The sequence below is a fragment of the Macrotis lagotis genome, chromosome 4 (assembly GCF_037893015.1).
Source record: "Macrotis lagotis isolate mMagLag1 chromosome 4, bilby.v1.9.chrom.fasta, whole genome shotgun sequence".
NCBI classification, from domain to species: domain Eukaryota; kingdom Metazoa; phylum Chordata; class Mammalia; order Peramelemorphia; family Peramelidae; genus Macrotis; species Macrotis lagotis.
The window spans coordinates 117939311-117959406 of record NC_133661.1 but is presented as its reverse complement, the minus strand read 5'-3'; the positions used below and the strand labels follow the sequence as shown (position 1 = coordinate 117959406).

General features: G+C 35.7%; 1 protein-coding gene across 2 annotated transcripts in view; it reads right to left on the bottom strand.

The window, feature by feature from the left end:
- The window catches only part of ADAMTSL3 (ADAMTS like 3), a 713745-nt gene that overhangs the window by 182189 nt on the left and 511460 nt on the right, over window positions 1-20096 (bottom strand). For both annotated transcript variants that reach the window (XM_074233985.1, XM_074233986.1), the window contains exon 16: window positions 9511-9800. In XM_074233985.1, the coding sequence (XP_074090086.1) occupies window positions 9511-9800 (290 nt within the window). The remainder of the gene's footprint in view (window positions 1-9510; window positions 9801-20096) is intronic.

The following is a 20096-nucleotide window of genomic DNA, read 5'->3' as shown; positions in this document are numbered from 1 at the left end:
CTCTATTCTAATTATCTTCTTTAAATCTTCTATGAGACTAATCAAGCTTGTTAGAATTGTGTATAAAGTTAAAGTAAATAGACACTTAGAAGCTTGATTTTTGTACATGGTTACTATACTTTCAATTTTCTTTCTTAGTAACCTTGATTATTTCTTAGTTATCAGCTGAATTAGTTGAATTAAATACTGGTATTTATGTTCATTACTCTTTTCCCCAAGGCAATGTCAGAAAAGCACTTGACCAGTTTCTCTTAATGGAAGCTAAGGCACATATTATCACTGCTTCTGCCTCAGGAAATCAGTCATTTCAAGATAGTCCCTGGTATTTCCTTCAAGCCAACAGAGACAGACATTCAGAAAATGCTCAACTAGAGCATTTTTATTCTGTCTTTTATCCACAAAAAGAGCAGGGATTATCTGGCCCACAGGGATAGAATAGCTGGCCCACAACCTAAGGAAAAGGCATCCAGGAAGACACATCCAGATAACTGTGGGCAAAAGGTTCCTTCAGAGCCAAGGCACTGAATGATTCTGAAATATATGCGCCATTTATACAGTATTCTTATATATAAGGCATTATACTAAACAGTACAAATATTATCTCATACGTTCCTCATAATCATCCAGGTAAGTCATTGCTATTATTATCCCCATTTTACAGGTGAGGAAACCGAGACAGACAGAGGTAGTGATTTGCCTAGAGTCACACAGTTAATGTTTGAGGCCAAATACGAATGTTAGTCTTCCTTACTCCAGGTCAAGTCTTCTTTACTCCAGAACCATGGCTCTAGCTACTGTATAATCTAGCTGCCCTTAATAGCTAGAAAATAACTCTCAGAATACCAATGGAAAGGAAAAGCCATCTGAATTAGCACTAGATCAACTTTTTATAGCATCTTTAAGATAGTGCTGAGAAAAAATGATTCCAGTTTCACCATTATAGAAAGAAGTTCCCAAAGAGCTTTTTCTTTCATTTTATAATTGATGGGCAGATTGAGTCTCTTCTGCAATTATGTATTGGCAGGGCAACTTCCTCTTTTTCTATTTCCCTTCCATTTTTCCTTCCTTGCCTCATCACCTTTGCTCTTCAGAGCTAGCAGCTCTGTTGATGACTTAGTCAAGCAGGTGGTCCTCCTTGGGGACTTTATTGGACCTCTCTTTCTGGCCATAACATATTCTCATGTTGATATCTAAGAATTTAATCTGAATATATCTTGCTATCTCCCCCATTAAAAAAGAAACTTTTGAGGATAGAACTGATTTTTTTATGTTCTTTGTATCTCTAGAGTTTAGCATAATGACTGGGATAGAGTCGGAACTTATTAAATATTTGCATACTGAGTTAAAGATCATGACATTTGGAACTTTATAAACCTCATAACCACAAATAATTTAAAATCAACAACTGCTGTTGATCATTAACACAACATTCATTTGGGACAAAGAAAATGGTTTCTCAGGTTGATGATGCTACTGACCAACTGCCATTATGGGCAAGCAAGCCTGAGTCTTGGGAATGGGAGCATCCCCTTCCACTTCTCTCACCAGTCTTACTTCTAGTCCAGTACCCAAAAACCTTTATCCATGGAAACAGCTACATTTATAACTTATACTTAAAGGTCAGTTGGACTAGTCTAACTAAAGAAGCAAGATATACTGAGAGAGAAGAAAAGGTGTCATATGCCAGGAGAGGCAAGCCACTTAATAATTCCTTCCTACTCCCTTGGAGACAAGACTATGAGTCCAAGACCATTGGGAATAGTTGGGTAAGGGAAGAGAGGAGCAGAGAGGATAGGAAAAGGCATATGCCATATATAGAATCACCACACTATATTAAGCAGTTTTTAAAAAATAAAACATATTAACTCATTTGATTCTCACAACAATTCTACAAGGTAGGTGCCTTATTTTACAGATGAGGAAACTGAGGCAAAGTTTAAGTAATTTGTCAGGGTCATTAGTTTCTGAGGTCAGATTTGAACTCTGATTTTCCTGATAACAGAACAAGAACTTTGCCAACAGCTGCGCCTGGTGGGAAATAGTAATAACCTCTACATCGAGAACCCTGCTTAGCCTAGCCTCTGCTGCCGTCATGGATCCACCTTGTGGCACACCACCAACACTAACCACTGAGTAATGCCATTGACAGATAGGTAAACCAAGGAGCCAGAGGAATGGTTGTCCTGTCCACCCCCATTCTAGTCCCCATTGGAGTCATCAGTAATTGTGGAGATGCTTCTGTTAATTACTTCTGCAACTATTGAAGCCTCACACCTCATTAAAGAGTTTTTGCCAATGAGGTTCTTGGTGATTTTTGAATGGCTCAACATTAGAAATAAATATGCTTTTATTGGTGAGAATAACATTAAATAAGAAATTACAATTTGCTTCACCACTGGACCCCAAGAAAAGGACTATGAAGCATTTCCATATGATTTGCAGTTGAATTGGGACTGCTGGGGGCAGCTATGTGGTGCAGTGGATAGAGCACCGACCCTGGAGTCAGGAATACCTGAGTTCAAATCAGGCCTCACATAATAATTACCTAGCTGTGTGGCCTTGGGCAAGACACTTAACCCCATTTGCCTTGCAAAAAATCTAAAAAAAAAATGAATTGGGGCTGCTCCTTGGGTGAGCTCCTTGAGGGCAGAGACTATCTTAGCTTTTCTACTCATATTCTCAGTTTTTAGTGCAGTTCTATGCACATAGTAGGCTCTTAATAAATTCTTTTTCATTCATATATTCAGTCATGAACATTCACTCATGCCCAGAAGCATAGAATGTCATAATTAGAAGTGAACTGAGCCATCATGCAGTTTAATCTTCTCATTTCAGAAATGAGGAAAATGAGTCACAGTTGTTATATATTTTGCTCAAGGTCACCCAATGAGTATTGATAGAGCCAGAGTTTGAAGGAAGGTCTCTCAACTATAAATCTAGGGATCATTCCATTATGCCATCTTTCCTTCATATTTTGAAGCATCTTAGTGAATGTCTAAGTATTATTTTACTTTTTACTATTCTCTAAAGTGATCAGCAAGGACAAAACCTGACTATTTAGGATCTTAGAATTTAGCCCTGGAATCAATGCTAGAGAGTTAGTCTGGTCCCTTCATTTCAAAGAATATGGAAGTTAAGTCTCAATTTTTAAGTGATGCAATAAAAATCAATTCAGGTAATATATTCAATAAATTTGGAATTTGGACCCATATTTTCTGACTTGTGACCCAATACTCCTTTCACAAAACCACGGCCCTTCTCTAGACATTAATCAATGTCACTAACTGCCTCCTGCCCCAAATGCAAAAGACTGGATTAAGCATCACTGAGTGGAAGCAAACTTGACCTCCACTCTGCTCATCAGCAGAAGTGTACTGCTTTGAATGTGTGTCTGACCCCTATGTTCCTGTGATGCCTCTATGAGGCCATATCATGCGCTTAACAGTCAGATAGGCTTGTACTACATCCTGGAATTCTCATTAGCAACATTAGGTATCATAATTCATTAGGTACTCAAAAATAGGTACTGTGTTGTAAAATTGTTTTGACTAAGTCTGCAAAGGTTGGTTTAGGTGTGTTTTGATCAAATGAGAGCCATGAACCAGTATTCAACTGTGTGCCTAAGCAGTCTCTAAAAGATCAATAATTAAACTAATAATAGATCATATTTAAATTGTACTTTATAATTTCTTGCCTCACAATAATCATGTAAACTGAATAATTCAAGCCTATTATTCTCACTTTATAGTTGAAGAGATTTAGGTCTACTGAAGTTAAATGACTCGTCTACATGACCAGTTGGAACTCAAGGGATCTGATTCCCAGACTAGTGTTCTTTTTGAGTTCTTAGGGCATTAGGGGAATGAATAAGAATTAGGGAAATAAGCAGCTCTCCCTCTTTTCTCATCATGGAGCCAATAATTTTTATAAGTTTGGAAGCAATTAAAATGCAAAGAGGATCTACAATGATGAATGATGTCTTATTCAGATTTTTCTACAATGGAAAGTTAAAAGGATAACTGGGAATATAAAAAATAGAATTCCATCTATAATTTCATAGGTGTAATCATAGCAACTTTAAATACTTTACTTAATCTAACAAGGCTTTAATTTCTGAATTTGTTTTTAAAAATGGTGGAAATAGAGAGTATAGTGCAAAAACATGGGATGGATTTCAAATATTGGTTCTGTTAGTTGCTATGTATGTGATACCTTACAAGTCAGTTGGCTTGTGGGAGCCTCAGTTTTCCCATCTATAAAATGAAGGCACTGGAGTAAGTGATTTTTAGGGTTCCTTCTAGCTCTAATGGATGCTATTTCAAATAAAAGATCTTAAAATTATTGTTAAATTATTCTACAAGTAAAAACATTCATTAAAAGGTAGCTACTTTTTTAAGTGTCATGCAGCATCGATGAAGCGAGTTTCTTGCTAAAATATAAGAGAGGTGATGAGACATTTGCAAATATGAATAAAAATACAAGGCAATTTGATATAAATGATCCAGATGAAGTGCTATAGGAAAGAAGGATCTCAGGGCCAAGTACCTCTCCTTCCTTAGGAATTTATAAATTATCTGGCAATGGGCCTCCACACTGGTATATAACTCTGCTCTTAATGTAGAGTAGAAATCCCCATACTCTACCAAAAGATGGAAAAATAAAACAGTCCTTGATAAGTTTCAGGTGAAGGAGCAAGCTTTCCATGAAAAAGTTGGTGGGAGAACCTAGCTCCCAGTAAGACAGAATGTGAAATGGTCAGGGCCCTAGAGAAATCAGTAGGGAAATTGCAGCAAGGAGATGTCTAGGGCCAAGGCAATCTTGGAGAAGAGGGTGATGGAGCAGTTTCTACAAGTATGCCCTAGCCAGGTCCACGAGCCAGTCCATGTGGCACAGGTCCCAGACTCCTAAGGAGGCTACGCCCATCGTCTGGATGGGTACTTATTAGCTGAGGGAATTTATGTGAGGTGAGGTAAGGACACCTAAGATGAGACAGAGGCTTTCTCCTGTGTAAGAGGGGACACTTTGTAGGGTCCCTAAGAAGAAGAGGTAAATTCTAAGTATAGGGACCACTGTATGCAAGTAGCAGTAGAATGGAGTGTATAGGGAAGAGCTAGCAAGCTGGTTTGACTAAAACAAAGAAAAGAGTGAGTGATGGGAATAAAATTTACTAGACCTGGGCAGGTGGATGGGAGTCAGATTGTGGAGGGATTTAAAGATTAGATTGAGGGCTTAATTGTTTATCCTTCATGCTACAGACATCAAAAATTTTTGAGTAAACAGATGGACATAGTCAGACCTGAGCTTGCCAGTTTGATGGTAGTGTCAAAGATGAAATAGATGGGGACAATAGAAAGGTGAAAACCTGATATTTTTGACAAAGGGAAGACTAAGAACTTGTTTCAGCTATGTAGTTTCCACTCTAAAGCTATTCACATTCTATCTACAGAAAAATGGTAGACATCAAAAGTTAACCACTCTTTGTAGACAATGTTGTGTGGAATATTTTGGTTCCTCAGCTTATTAGCATATAACTTTTTATAATAATAATAATAATAAAATAATAATAATGATAATAGTTATGTGGCACTTTAAGGTTTGAAAAGTATTTATATATTTTATCTCATTTTAGCCTGAGGACAATTCTTGGAGGTAAGTGTTATTATTATCACCATTATAAGAAGAAGGACCTGAGGCAGTAGTTAAGTAATTTGTCCAGATTTACAAAACTACTAAGTATTTAAGGCAGAATGTGAATTCAAATCTTTTATATATCCAAGTGCTGATGTTCTAATCACTAACTTTACTTAGCTGTCTCTAAAGAAGATAAAGATTTAAAAACCACTCATATAAGTATATATAAAGAGAATCAGATATGATTTTTAAAAGACTATGATTTTAAAGAAGAAATTTGGTGAGTGGAGAAAGGTGAGTTACCAAGAGCCAAGAGGTTTTAATTTAATCCACTGTAAAATATAGGCGTATAAGAAAGATAAGAAATGAGGAAGCTGAAGTAAAATATGGAAGAAAGGAATCCAAGAGGCCAAAATAGAAGAAACAACTGAGGGTTGGAAAATGAGTTTGTTGGAACAGTTTGTGGAGACCAATAGCAAGAGTGGACAACCCTCAGAAGGTTTCAGCTATATAAGATGCTCAGAAGTACATGTTGCCTTTTCTATCCCCTCTAGCCTGAGAAGGAAATGAAGAAGGTACTACAGCTGCTCTATAGGAAGCGCTGACTAATTACGGTTTTCTTTGTCTAGAGTGAACTTGAGCTGTTTGCTGTGAACTCTGTTCTGATTGGTTAACCCTGTGTCTAAGTGATGACTAGCTGTTGGTCCTTATAGACCAGATAGCTAGGCTGATGAACTGGGCAGTTCTCTGGCTTAAAATGAACTAATGTTTCTTCACATTGAGGAGTGATAGTTTCTAAATACCCTTTTAAGGATGATTGAAAGTTTAAAGAAATTAATTATAAGTGTGACATTAGAGTATAGCAGAGAAAAGAGGGAGAAGATATGCCCAGATGGAGGGGGATAAGGACCAAAAGACAAACAGTTAAGAGAGAAACAGTTTTGTTTAGTGAAGATATTCTTGAATGGATCAATGACATCAAAGTCTACATTCCATATGTGAGTAATCCCAAGCACATGGGATTTTGTCTTTCTTTGCTTCCTTGTTAGGTTCTGCAAGGATGTGTATACTCTTCAAAAACATTGAGTGTATTGGGTGTAATTGTAAATTACACCAATACCTGGTGTCCAGTCGTGTGTGTGTGTGTGTGTGTGTGTGTGTGTGTGTGTGTCTATATATATATATGGATTGTATTGTCTATTATTTTTATTTATTTTAATATAGGAATATTTATGATTTTATTTTTTCCTTCATTGCTAAGAAAATAGTTAAGTTTATGATCTGATCAAGATCTATGAACCTAGGGGATTGCTGGAGTAACCTAATTTTACAATGTCTAGTCAATAAGATCATTAATCTTTTTAAGTATTTGTAGTTGCAGGAAATAAATAAATTTTGTACAATGATGAATACAGTAATGCAATTAAGTTGAACAAGTTTTAGGGATAAAGAGAAATCTGGAAATATCTATAAAATAATGCAAAGAGAAAAAATCAGAACCAACTAGGCTGATTCCAATTATCATAATTTATATTACTATAACTTTGAGTAGTTTAAATTTGAATACAGGTGACCACTTCATGGGATTCATTATTTGCCTTAAATGGTTCATAGTTAATAGGAAAGTCTATGTTTTTTGTATTCAATGTTAAATTTGTTTTTATTTTTATTTTTGCAAGTCAGTAGGGTTAAGTAGCTTGCCCAAGGCCACACAGCTAGGTAATTATTGTCTGAGGCTGGATTTGAACTCAGTTACTCCTGACTCCAGGGCTGGTGCTCTAGCCACTACACCACCTAGCTGCTCTTAATATTAATTTCTAATAAAAATAATGTTTTGTATATCTTTATGTACCTCTCTTATTCCTCAAACTCCTTGAGTTGTAAAAGAAATATGTACAAGAATAATAATGTACAAAAAACATCAGTACACCTTTACGCCTGCTTAATTAATCAATAAATTAATTTTCATGGAAAGTTGTTATTTAATTATACTTTGCACTGTACTAAAGTTTTTGAAAAATTGCTTCTTAAGGGGAAATTGATTTTTGCCATATAAAATATTTAAAATATTTTGGAATAACTGAACAGTGGTACCATCACAGAGATGCTTTAAAATGGTTTATTGACTTCCTTTGAATTATAGAATTTTGGAATTCTACTTTAAAATTTTCTGAATACTTTCATTTTGAATTCCCCTTTCTGGAACTGATCAATGGTGTCTCTTTAGTCTTCCTTCTCCTATTAGAGTGGCAAATTTCATTGTGTTATGAATCACTATTATAACATTGGTACAACGTTTTGATGTATAAATGGAACCATGATTTCAGGGGTGACAGCAGCCTTTTCACTCATGCTGCTCATTATCCTCACATGATCAATCTAGGTAATTCTTCATGTTTTCCCACAAATCCCTCATCAATAATATACTTAGTAACATAAAGATCTTAGAATGATTATTTTCTTAAGATTAATAATAATAATAATAATAATAATAATTGACATTTAGAGAATACTATTTATAAGAACCTTTCCTTCTGAAAGCACTAATGTGTTAATTGTCTTCCCATCTGCTATTTTTCATTCTATTTATATGAATAATATCTTAGTTGAAGACAATAAATTCTTGCTTGCTGGAGTAATATCCCTTACTGATTATATTTTAAAAATACTTCTATGAAAAGGATTGCATTTTACAATTATAATTAGCCTACATAGGCAAAAACAGGTATTTAATGTAGAGAGGAAGACCTTAACATTGACTAATTTAAAAAATTTGCCATTGCGGCTTTGCCGCAGTCCAGGTAAAATTCAACTGAAAACTGTATACATCCTGAAAATTACAGATTTGATTCCCCTGGTTTATCTGCTTTGGAAGTTTAATCATTGCAGGAAGATCAGTAGACAGAAAGATTAACTTGTGGTTACTACATTAGCATGAGAGATTTACTCAAAATTCTGAATGCTGTCAATGATGAAAGGACTAAATAATTTATCCATCAACAATTTTGCTAGGATGTACATAATAGATTTATAGATTATAGGTCATAAAAATCCCAAGTATAACTGGTAATAGGATTGTTCTTTTTTAATTCTTAATTTTTATTCATTATTTCTTCTCCATGGGAAAAATAACTGTGATCCATGAATGTTAAGATTGGAAAATTCCATTTCTCTCAGCATGGCTTTTTAGTACAACTGCCAACCTTTTTCAGATGGAAATATTCTACTTTTCAGAAATCATACTTCCATACTGATCAAAATTCGAAACAATAAAGAAGAAAATCAATCTTCGGAGGATAACTTTGTGGTACTAGGCTAAAATGTTTGTTAAATCCAAGAAAACCCTTCAAGGAATCTCTAAAGTCACAGGCTGGACTACTGGAAATCTATAGGGTCTCAGCAGTCTCTGAGATGGCTCCTGCAGACATTTTTCTCAGGCTGCAAAATCCATCATTGTCCCCCTAGGCAAAAATGGTCCCCTCTAATGACCAAGGTGGTCTAATCAATCTTAACAACTCCCTTATTTTACAAAGGAAGAAATTTTGGTATAGAGAGGTGATTATCACTTATCAAGCTCACAAAGTTACTAAGAGCAGAGTCAAAGGGACTTTACACCTTCCACATTTCTTTTCCTTCTTTCATAGGCCCTATCTATTCCTGTTGACCACATTTTTAGGCTGAGAGAACACAGACATATCTTTCTCTCTATATTACCTCCCTAAGAATTTAACAGAGTATTTTACTAATTGACTCTTAGGTCATTGGCAGGACTTCTTTCAATCCCATTTTAAATTACACAGTTGGGTTAGCCAAATAATTTTTCAAATGGGTTTGGCTACCCAAGAAATAAGCACATAGAAGAAAAAAAGTATCAAATACCTCCCAAACATGTAGCTGAGCAAGGAGTAAAACCAACGTACTCCCAATCATAAATCATTTCACTGTATTTTTCATGACGAGAGAAATCCAGTCCACGTGCAACAGGGACTTCCTCACATGCTTCAAGGAGGCAAGGTCGTTCTGTGGATGGTTTAGGACTTTCACACTCTTCTTCAGGTAACTCTGTTTCTGTCTGAGTGAATGTAAGCAGGACACGACACTTGACCTCTCGAACCTGGATACCTGGGCCACAGGTGGTGCTGCAGGCTGACCAAGCCTCAGGAATAAACCTGAGAGAGAGAGAGAGAGAGAGAGAGAGAGAGAGAGAGAGAGAGAGAGAGAGAGAGAGAGAGAGAGAGAGAGAGAGAGAGATTCAGTCGAGACATATAGGAAAAGCATCAGAAATGTCTTTAATATATAGAAGGATAAACTTGGTAAAAAACATAGCCAGCTTCATTTAATAGACTTCCTCTCAATTTCTTTTGCCAATGATTGCTATATTTAACCACCATACTGACATCACATTAGCAGCAGAGCTGCTTGGAAGGAATATTTTCCATCAGAGAAAAAATGGCCATTTGATTACTGAAGCTCTGTTTTATTGCCCTTTAAAATAAATTTTTATGAAGCTTTACTTCAGGATGTAATAATAATAGACAATAATATAGGACTTTGCCTTTCCTTTCTCCACCTCCTAACTTCCTTCAAACCTCAACTTCTTCTCCAAGCAACGTTTCTTAGTCTTCTTTAATCTTATCTACCTTACTTGGAGCTGATCTCATTTCTCTGTATATAACCTGAATCTATCTAGTTCTCATGTTTTCTTCCTCATTAGAATGTGACCACCTTGAGAGTAGGGACTATTTTTTTTAACTTTCTTTGTATTCACATTTTTAAAAATTTAGTACAGTGTTTGACACAAAATAGCACTTAAGGAATAGCATTTTTTGCCTGGTATGTTTTCTCAGAGAAAAAAGGATTTTAAAAATCATTTTACCAAAATTTGTTCTAAAAATAAAATCTAAGTAATGGTGAAATTTTTTTTTTTGCTTTGCAGTAGACAAAGTAAGGTCCCTATATTTTTCTGTTCCTTTAAAAACAGTTATATACGCTGGTTGAATAAATGATTTGTCATTTTCTCATGGAGGCAATGAATTTTTAAAATCACAAAACATATAGAATCAAGCTATTGTATAAGATACTGACATATACCTAAATTGTTTATCATAGTTGAAAATTTATGGTAATAGGACAATAGAATGTGCATCAGAAAGGTCATCAACACACCAGAAATGACTGCATAAATTATCTTTAGCATCAAAAATCATCTTTTTCCCTAGCAAAAGGAGGGCTACTACACTGATACCAAGGAAATAAAACTCAATAAAAATTATATGAAGTTGGGATGGGGGGGAAATAGGAGGAAAGAGAATTGGGGAAAGGGGGAAGTTCCAAACCTTATAAAAGGCAATGGTCAGAACATTTTTTTTTAAAACAACCTCTGAAGAAATGATAAAGTACAGGTTTAACTATTTATATACTTGGTTATTGTTGCTTTGAGCATTGTGCTAGAGATTAGAGGCAAGGTAAAAAGTACTGGCCTGGGAATAAGGATCTCTGAGTTTTATCTAGTCTTTTCATTTATTAACTGTGGAAGCTTGGGTAAGTCATGTCAACTTTCTTTTTTTTTTTTTAATTTAAGGCAATGGGGTTAAATGACTCACACAAGGTCACACAGCTAGGCAATTATTAAATTTCTGAGGCCATTTTTGAACTCATGTTCTCCTGACTCCAGGGCCAGTGCTCTATTCTTTGTGTCACCTAGCTGCCCCAATGTCAACTTTCTGAATCTCAGTTTCTCCTTTTGTAAAATGTAAAGGATGACTAAATCCTAGTCCTCATTTATCTCTAAGTCTTTGTGAGTCTGGGATTTTGATGCAACCTAGAAGGAACAAAGTTTATGTTGAATTAAGGACTGACTATCACTGATCTCTGGGGTTAATGATGTTTGGAAGAAGTCACCATTATCTCCTTTCTACCAGTCACCTTCATCTCACCTGCCATTAGGAAAAGATTCTTCCAGAAGGAAGAAATTATCCATCTAACAATCCAGAGCAAGCAAGAACAAGCTGTGTCCCCAGACAGAGATGAGAAAAAGCCACCATCAAAATACACTGATTCCACTATTAACAAAAGCATTTGCATTTCAATAATGTACTTTTATCATAGACTTCAGTACTAGAGATGGAAATAATATTGGAAAAAGAGGGTTACAATCTAATGAATTCACAAACCACAGTGCCTTAGCCAAAAGCTTCTTTCCTTCTTTTATCATTAATCAATCAACAAACATTTCTTAATTACACTTAATTCCACTATTTCCCAGATATTCTAGTAGGACATATATATATATATATATATATATATAGACACACACACATATGAACATACATTGTAGTTAGGGAGGCAGGACACTAGTGCCTGAAGAATCAGAGAGACCATCTAAAAGGTCGTTTTCCTTTGCATCTTAAAGGAGGTTTAGGATTTTATGAGTGGAATCTGAGGAGAGAGTACATGCCAAATATAGTCACCGAGTTGACTATTGTGTTGAGAAACAGAGAGAAGACCAGTTTGACTAGAGTAAATCACAGAAATTAGAATATCAAGGAACCTCATAAATTAGAGAAATTTAAAAATTATAGGAAGAGCAGTAATATAAAATGAGGTTAAAAAGATAGGTTGTGACCAAGCCCGGAAGGGCTTTAAAAACCAAAATATGAGGGAGAGCTGGGTGGTGCAGTGGATAGAGCACCAGCCCTGGAGTCAGGAGGACCTGAGTTGAAATCTAACCTCAGACACTTAATAATTGCCTAGCTGTGTGACCTTGGGCAAATCACTTAACCTCATTACACCATTAAAATAAAAAAAATTAAATTAAAAGTTAAAAAAAAGGAGTTTATAGCTTATCCTAGAGACAATAGAGAACTACTGGAGTTGATGATGTGGGAATGACTTGGTTAGATCTGAACTTAAGGAAAATAAAAATTTCTCACTCAAAAGGTGGTGGATCCCTTTATCTCTCAGCCTAGGAGAGGGAGTTTTCACTTCTCACTTAGAGACATGCTCAAGGGCAGGATGACATCACAGGTAATACCTTCTTCAAGGGGCTGTGCATACCCCTACAGTGCAACTCTTACCTGAAACCAAAATTCTTATGCTGCTCTATGTCACTGATTTTTCTGAGTAATTTTGGGGAGAGTATGGATGCCTTCTCAGGACAATATGCATGTTTTAAAAATTCATAATTGAAGAAAATGCTAAAATTTGGAGTTGGAGGTCAATGAAGATAAAGATACAATTATTTTCCAAGCAAATTTACAGACTACCTGAAATCTATCCATGGTCCACATTGGGGGTGCAGGTCTATGCCTTAGGTTAAGAGTTAGCTGGACTTGGGTCTCAACTCACCTCAAGAATTCTATATCCATGACATGTCACTACTTTTCTTTTGTCAGCGATGGTTACTAGTGGGCCAGAATTGAGGATTCCAGAACTTTCCTGACTCTTCTAAGTTTAGGCCAACTTGGTTCAAAGGAGACGCTCACAGATCTTTTGCTAATACAAGCACCACTTATCATTACCATTAGCCTATTGGTCACTCAGTTCAACAAATGACTTGATGTTTGAGAAAAAGGCCTGAGTGGCAATGCCAATTGACTCAATTTGGAGAATTTCTTTACTTCTTCACGCTCTACAACAGATGTTGGCACAGAAACTGCAAATACCTTCATGGTGGTCTTTTTTAAGTCCATTCATCATGCACCCTGCCAAACAAGATGATCAAGTGTCATGTTAAATGATATTTCATGTTGCTTTTGGCAACAGACTTCTTTGTTTGCCTTGCCCAAAAGAGTCTTTGAGCCATCTTTCTATTTAGCCATGACTTCTGGATTTCAAGAACATCAATATAATTGTAGTTCTGTTTCTCCAGTAGTACATCAACTCTTTTCACAATGGACAAAGGTTTCACATTTAGAATATTCTCATTTAAATAAATATAGGAAGTCTGAAAAATGAAGTTTTTTAAATTAAAATATTAGATCTTGGGGCAGCTAGGTGCACAGTGGACAGAGCACCAGTCCTGGAGTCAGTAGTACCTGAGTTCAAATCCAACCTCAGACACTTAATAATTACCTAGCTGTGTGGCCTTGGGCAAAGACAAATTGGGTTAAGAATAAGTTCTACTCACATTTTATATTTCTTGAATTGGCATGGAACTTTTCACCTGTCCTGTGTCTGACCTGTGCCAGTTTGTCCCTCCTTAGGCAGCCTGGTAACCAGGAATTCACCACCATATTGGAATCAGATTTAATACAGACACTTGCTCAGCTATAGATCATATTGCAGTTCAGAATTCCCAAGCTCAGGAGAGCCACAGGTCTTAATCTTCAGTGTGTACAATCTAACTGTGATTTTCAGGATCCTGCTCCTTTACTGTATGTTATAGTATGTTATAGTAGAGGAAGCAGTGTAAAAAGAATGGCCAGGGTATTAGCTCTAGTTATAAAAGATATGCTTAAATCCTCTCTCTACTTTCTCCCTGTGTGACCTTGGGTAAATCACTTAATATGTTTATACCACAGTTTCTTCATCTGTAAAATGACAGATTTGGAAGAGATGTTCTCTACAGTCCTTTTCAATTCTAAATCTTGCCATTCTGAATGTTGCTTTTAATTTTTCTTAGTTTCATGGGTGACCCATGGCCAAATGATTTATCAACCTCCTGTCTAGGACCCTCTCTATATTTAAGTAGGCTTTTCTTCAATAAGTATTTTTGATCCATCATTAAACATGTACTTGAAAGTTTTCTAGCTAAATAGAATCTTTTAAAAACATACTATAAAAGTCTTGATAATTCAGAATCACTTACATGGTTCAATAAAATATTGAGATAAATTTTGTGATGGATTTAATTAGTTATGTTAGGTTTAGACAGATACTTCAACTTTTAGATCTTTAGAAAAAGTTAACTTACATCCACAGTAAAATGAAAGAAATGGAGGACAGTTGCCATCTCAGATATTATGATATAGTAAAAAAAAAAAATACTGGACTTAGAGTCAGAGGACCAGGATTCAAATACCAACTCTGTCACTTACTACCTATGTGAACTTGGGAAAGTCACTTAACCAGTTTCCTCATCAGTAAAAGGAGGAGGTTGGCTTCTAAAGTATGATTTTATATATTAAATCTATCTCTAATATATGATTTTATGATTCTGAAGAATTTTAGGAACTAGTCTACAATGCTATCATTAGCATTTTCTTAGTGAAAATCAATTGGGAGCATACTGGTAGTATGATTCATTATTAGAAACTATTCCAATCTTTGCAAGAGGTTCCAGACTTGAGGTCTCTAGGCTGCAAAATTCCATAGTGAAACCAGAACCAGATTAAAGTACAACTGGGAAATTTAACAAAATAAAAATAAAATACAACATAAATAAAATTGATGTGTTGTTTTCTAAGTCAATATGCAGCCACAGGGTTGAGTTTGATATCACCATCACAAGGAACCATGAGAAACCATCAGGGAGAAGCAGTTAAAAGAATTGCGTGGACCCAGTCTATTTACTGGAATAGCAATTGAGAAAGGGAGCCTAGGGAGTGTGATATGTGAGGCCCAAGGAATACAAACAAAGAAAAATAATCATTTATCCTCAAGGAATTTAATTCTGTTTTGGGGGAAACACCCAGACACAAATATACAAAGTAAACACAGGGTAATTTTGGGGAGGTATGGAAGCTCTAGTAGTTGGAGAAATAAAGATGAATAAGCAGTACCACTTCATTTTAATTTTGAAAGAAGCAAAGAATTCTAAGAGGCAGAGATAAGGAGGGAATCATTTCAGGTCCAGGGATAATTCAAGAAAAGGCACAGAAATGAGAATTTTCTCTGGAAGTTCACATGCTTGAGAAATGCACATAAATGTCTTTTTTTTTCCTTTTTTGTCTTTTTACATGTATCTATCTCTATCTCTATCTCTATTGCTATCTCTATCTCATCTATATCTATATATCTGCAAAACAAATGCTCATTGAATGGGATTCAATTCACCAGGGATTCTACTGGCTAAATGCCTAGGAAAATTAAAAAAACACTGACCTTCAAAAGATTTGGGGTACCGAAGTCTTGTTAACAACAGCATAATAGATACCTTATAAATTTCTAATTTTTCATCTACAATAAAAATCAAGTTAGTACAGTATAAGGGGAAGAAAATTAGTCAGAGTGAGAAGACCTGGATTCAAATCCCAATTGTTTACTCTCTGTGTGACCCTGGATAAAGACATTAAACCTCCTTTGGCCTATAAAATAGGGACACAATGCTTGCACGAAAATTTTTGTGTCTGATGCTCATTGTGTGATTCTGAATTCAACCTCTACTTGACAGAGTTTCTTAATCTATAAATTAAAGAATTAGTGACTGCCTAGGTTTACTGAGGGAGAAAAAAATCACTTTGTAATCTTGGAAGCATCATAATTATTATACAATTTATGATACAAGGAAATTAATTCTTTCTGTAGTCTATATAATTTGTTAAATAATACTATGAATTTTTAGAGTTAAGAAAAATCCCTAAAGCTATTATCCTAATAGTTTACACAGGCCTAAAAAATGACCTGTTTAGTTCAAGTGTGATAGCAACATACCAGAAATTAGACTTGGTGTATATAGCCAAATGAATTCTTTGGACATCCAAAAATAATTTATGGTACATTCTTCTGAAGCCTTTTATTTCTTGGTTTGGAAGAAAAGGCTAAAGTGCAGCACTAATTTATTAATAAACTCAAAAATCATAAGCAGTTTTCTTTGACTTATAGCAGACATATACTTCAATTAGAGCTTCCTGTTTAACATTGGTATCTGCTTTCAAATCCCAAATGGCAAAATGAAAAAAATTGCAAATGGCATTTAACAGTCCCAACCTATGACTGTCAAGGCCAATTGCATAAATTGGTGGTTTACTACCATCACTGTCACCAAGTTACAATTGAATTTGATATTCCTTGCCTTTATAGTGGCAGAGGGCAAGGACTCTCTTTAAATAAGATTTCCACAAAATTTTAAAAAAATTGTATTTGAGAATATTATCTTGCCATATTGCTCAATGTCACTCAGAAAAGTACTCATGCAGGACTAAATTCCTGATAAAATTTAGTTCCATAAAAATGTTTGTCTTTGTAGACAATATTTTGCTTTCTTTTGTTGGAAAATTAAAATATGATTCATTTCCCTTTTTAGCCCATCAAGAAATTTAGTCAAATTCAGGGTCTAATTATAATAATCAAATTATCTCTATTATGTGGTAACCTCTACTCTTTCTGTATTCTTCAGATGGTTCTCCTATTTATATCTTTGACTATTTTAGCCTAACATTATTTTTGACTAATTATTGTTGTTCATTAATTTTTCAGTTGTGTCTGACTCTTTATGACTTCATTTGAGATTTTCTTGGCAAAGATACTGGAGTGGTTTGCCATTTCCTTCTCCAGTTTATTTGACAGATGAAGAAACTGAGGCAAAGAGTTAAGTAACTCATCCAGGCACACTTAGCTAATGTCTAAAGACTGGATTGGAATTCAGGAAGAGGGATCCTCTTGATTTCAAGCCCAGCACTCTACTGTGCCACCCAGCTGCATCAACTGATAGGCTGCGTCAAATTCTTTTGGTAAAAGATGGAATAAAAATGTTAAGTAAATAACTGTCACAGTCACACAAGAGACTTTTAATGATGGTGGCTTTGGCACTGTAAATTTTGAACTAGACTTGTGTGGGGTACTTCTAGATTCTGGAGAATCATCAGTAACTTAGAATCTGACAGAGCTGCCTGAGGCCTTGCAAGTTACACAGTGAGAATATTGGAAGTATTATTTGAACTGATCCTGGTCTAGTCTTGTGTACTTGTCTCCCAGTTCATTTGTTATTGGGTTCCTCTGCAGTCTCTCAATTCTCATGATTCTGAGTTTCACCTGAGTCATATCCCCAGTAATGGGGTTTTGCTCTTTTCTATTGTAGTTCTTCAGTGGCTGGGTCCATGCTTGGCTCCTGACCCCTAGTCTCCCTATGATTGAGAACCAAATACCTAGTGCTAGATTATATGAACTGACTTATTGACTTGCACCTCTACTGGCTGGCTACTTCTTATATCCTCTACTTAGACTCACATTCTGAACCTTAGAATTGACTTGGATAGTTTGCCTTTTATCTGTTCCTTCTCTGAACTTCCAATTTCATATCCATTTTCAAATGAACATCCCTACATGCCTTAATAACTGAACACCTTGCTTTTCCCCCCTAAGTCTTTCTTTGCTCCTCTTCTATGGTTGGTTGGCTTTTATCCTCCCCTAGTACCTCTTCCTTGGTGGTCAGTATTCCTTCAACACTGTGAATTTGTTCTTCCCGGCCTCATTACAGTTCCCCCTTCCCTCCAACACCTGGATTTTCTATATATAAACTGTCAATAGGAACAACATCTGCTCCTCAATATCTCTTATTTCTACAGGATGACAAAATGAAGATGCTGATTTAGAAGCAGGAGGATTTAACCTGATGACCACATAATAACAAGATGCTTTTTATTCTTGTTATAGCTTAAATTTGTGCTTTTGGCTTTTTCAGGAGACCAAGTCTACCCCCTAACATAGGGATTTTCTTTTATGTCAGACAAAGCATCACAGAATGTTGGAGTGGAAGGTCACTTTAGTGATCACAGAATCTCAGGACTGGAAGCAACCCAGAGTGATTGAGTCCATCTCCCTGAAATTTAACCTGAAAATCCACTTAAAGACTAAGCCTAAATCTGTATTTCTGAAGCTTTCATTCACTGTCTCTACTCCTGCTCTCAGGGTATATGTAGACCCCAAGACATCCTTCTACCCAATAGCCCTTGAAGACCCTTTTCTCCCTGCAACCCTATACCTTATCTTCTGTGCTCTATACATACTTAGCTCTCTCACTGTTTCCTTATAGTATGTTGCTTCCAAGCCTTTTGCCATTTTATGCTTTCCCAATGCCATATCTTAGCTCACACATCACTTCTTCTGAACATACTCTGGTTTATTAATGTCCATGCTAAAATAAGAAGCCCACAACTGAACAGAATGCTTTTCACATGAGTGTGATATAACCAGGGCAGAATATACAGGGATGATAATTTTTCCTATACTGGACCGCAAGCCTTTCTTACTCTAACTAAAGATCAGGCTGACTCTTTCTGATTTGATTTTGCACTACTGACTCAGATTGAGCTTAGAATCTGTTAAAACTCTGAAATTCTTTCACAAAGATTATTGATTGTATGCAGTCAATCCTTTTAGTCTTACAGATAACAAAAAAGGCTAAGAAATAAAGTGGTATACCTGAGATGACTTGGCTAGTTAGGAACAGAGCCCATACCACAATCCTAGTCTCCACACCAGAACTTTTATTATACACTTTGCTGCCTCTCTCATTGGTCTCTCTCATTGGCTATTTATTACAAACAGCAGCAGAGAAAGGACTGACTATTTTAAAGTCTATAATGATGAACCCTAGCTTTATTTAGAAACAAGGATAAGAGGGGCAAGAGTCAGTCCTAGAAAGGATTGTATGAAGAGAAAAGTCAGGAGCTGGATTAAAAAAAGTTAAAATGGGAGGAACAAAAAGATTAAATTAGTGAAGTTTTCTAAAGTGCCTCTTTTCTAACAACAAAATAGTAATTATTAACTATGGCACCTTCCTCAGGATTGCCTGATGTGGTATACAGTATTATTATTATTATTATTGTGACCATTTTAAATGTAAGGAATATATGTTTGGAATGAAAATGTAAGTTACAATCAATGTACATAATTCATGAATTGTATGGGGGATATACTTTTCATCAAACAATATGCCCCTGCCATTATCTAGTAGGATTAATCACAAAAATTATAGCTTTTGAGAGGAAGGTGTATATCGTGTAATATCTACTGTTTTGGTTTGAGACATATGAAGCAATCTCTCCTTGATTTCTCCCTCTCAATTTCATAATTCAAGTTACTATAGTCTAAATTTTGCCTTTCACATCTGAGAAGAAGTGGCAAACTATAGAATCTAAGAAGTACATTCTTTTTTTTTTTGGACTTTTTTTTAGGTTTTTGCAAGGCAAACAGGGTTAAGTGGCTTGCCCAAGGCCACACAGCTAGGTAATTATTAAGTGTCTGAGACTGGATTTGAACCCAGGTACTCCTAACTCCAGGCCGGTGCTTTATCCACTACACCACCTAGCCACCCCTAAGAAGTACATTCTAATTCCTAGACTTGACTTGTGTAATGAACAACACATATTAGGAATGGGGAACTAGTATAAGGTGGTGACAGATTTCCTTTTTGATCCTCAAACATAAACACAATCTGAAAGTTTCTAGGTTCCAAAGGTTGCTAGGAAAGAAGATGGTTTTTTTAGCTACCCATATGTTTATTCTGTAGGTAATAAAAGTGTAAAAAGAAACATTTTCAAATTTTTTAGGAGTCATATTGTAAACTCCAAATACAGAGATAA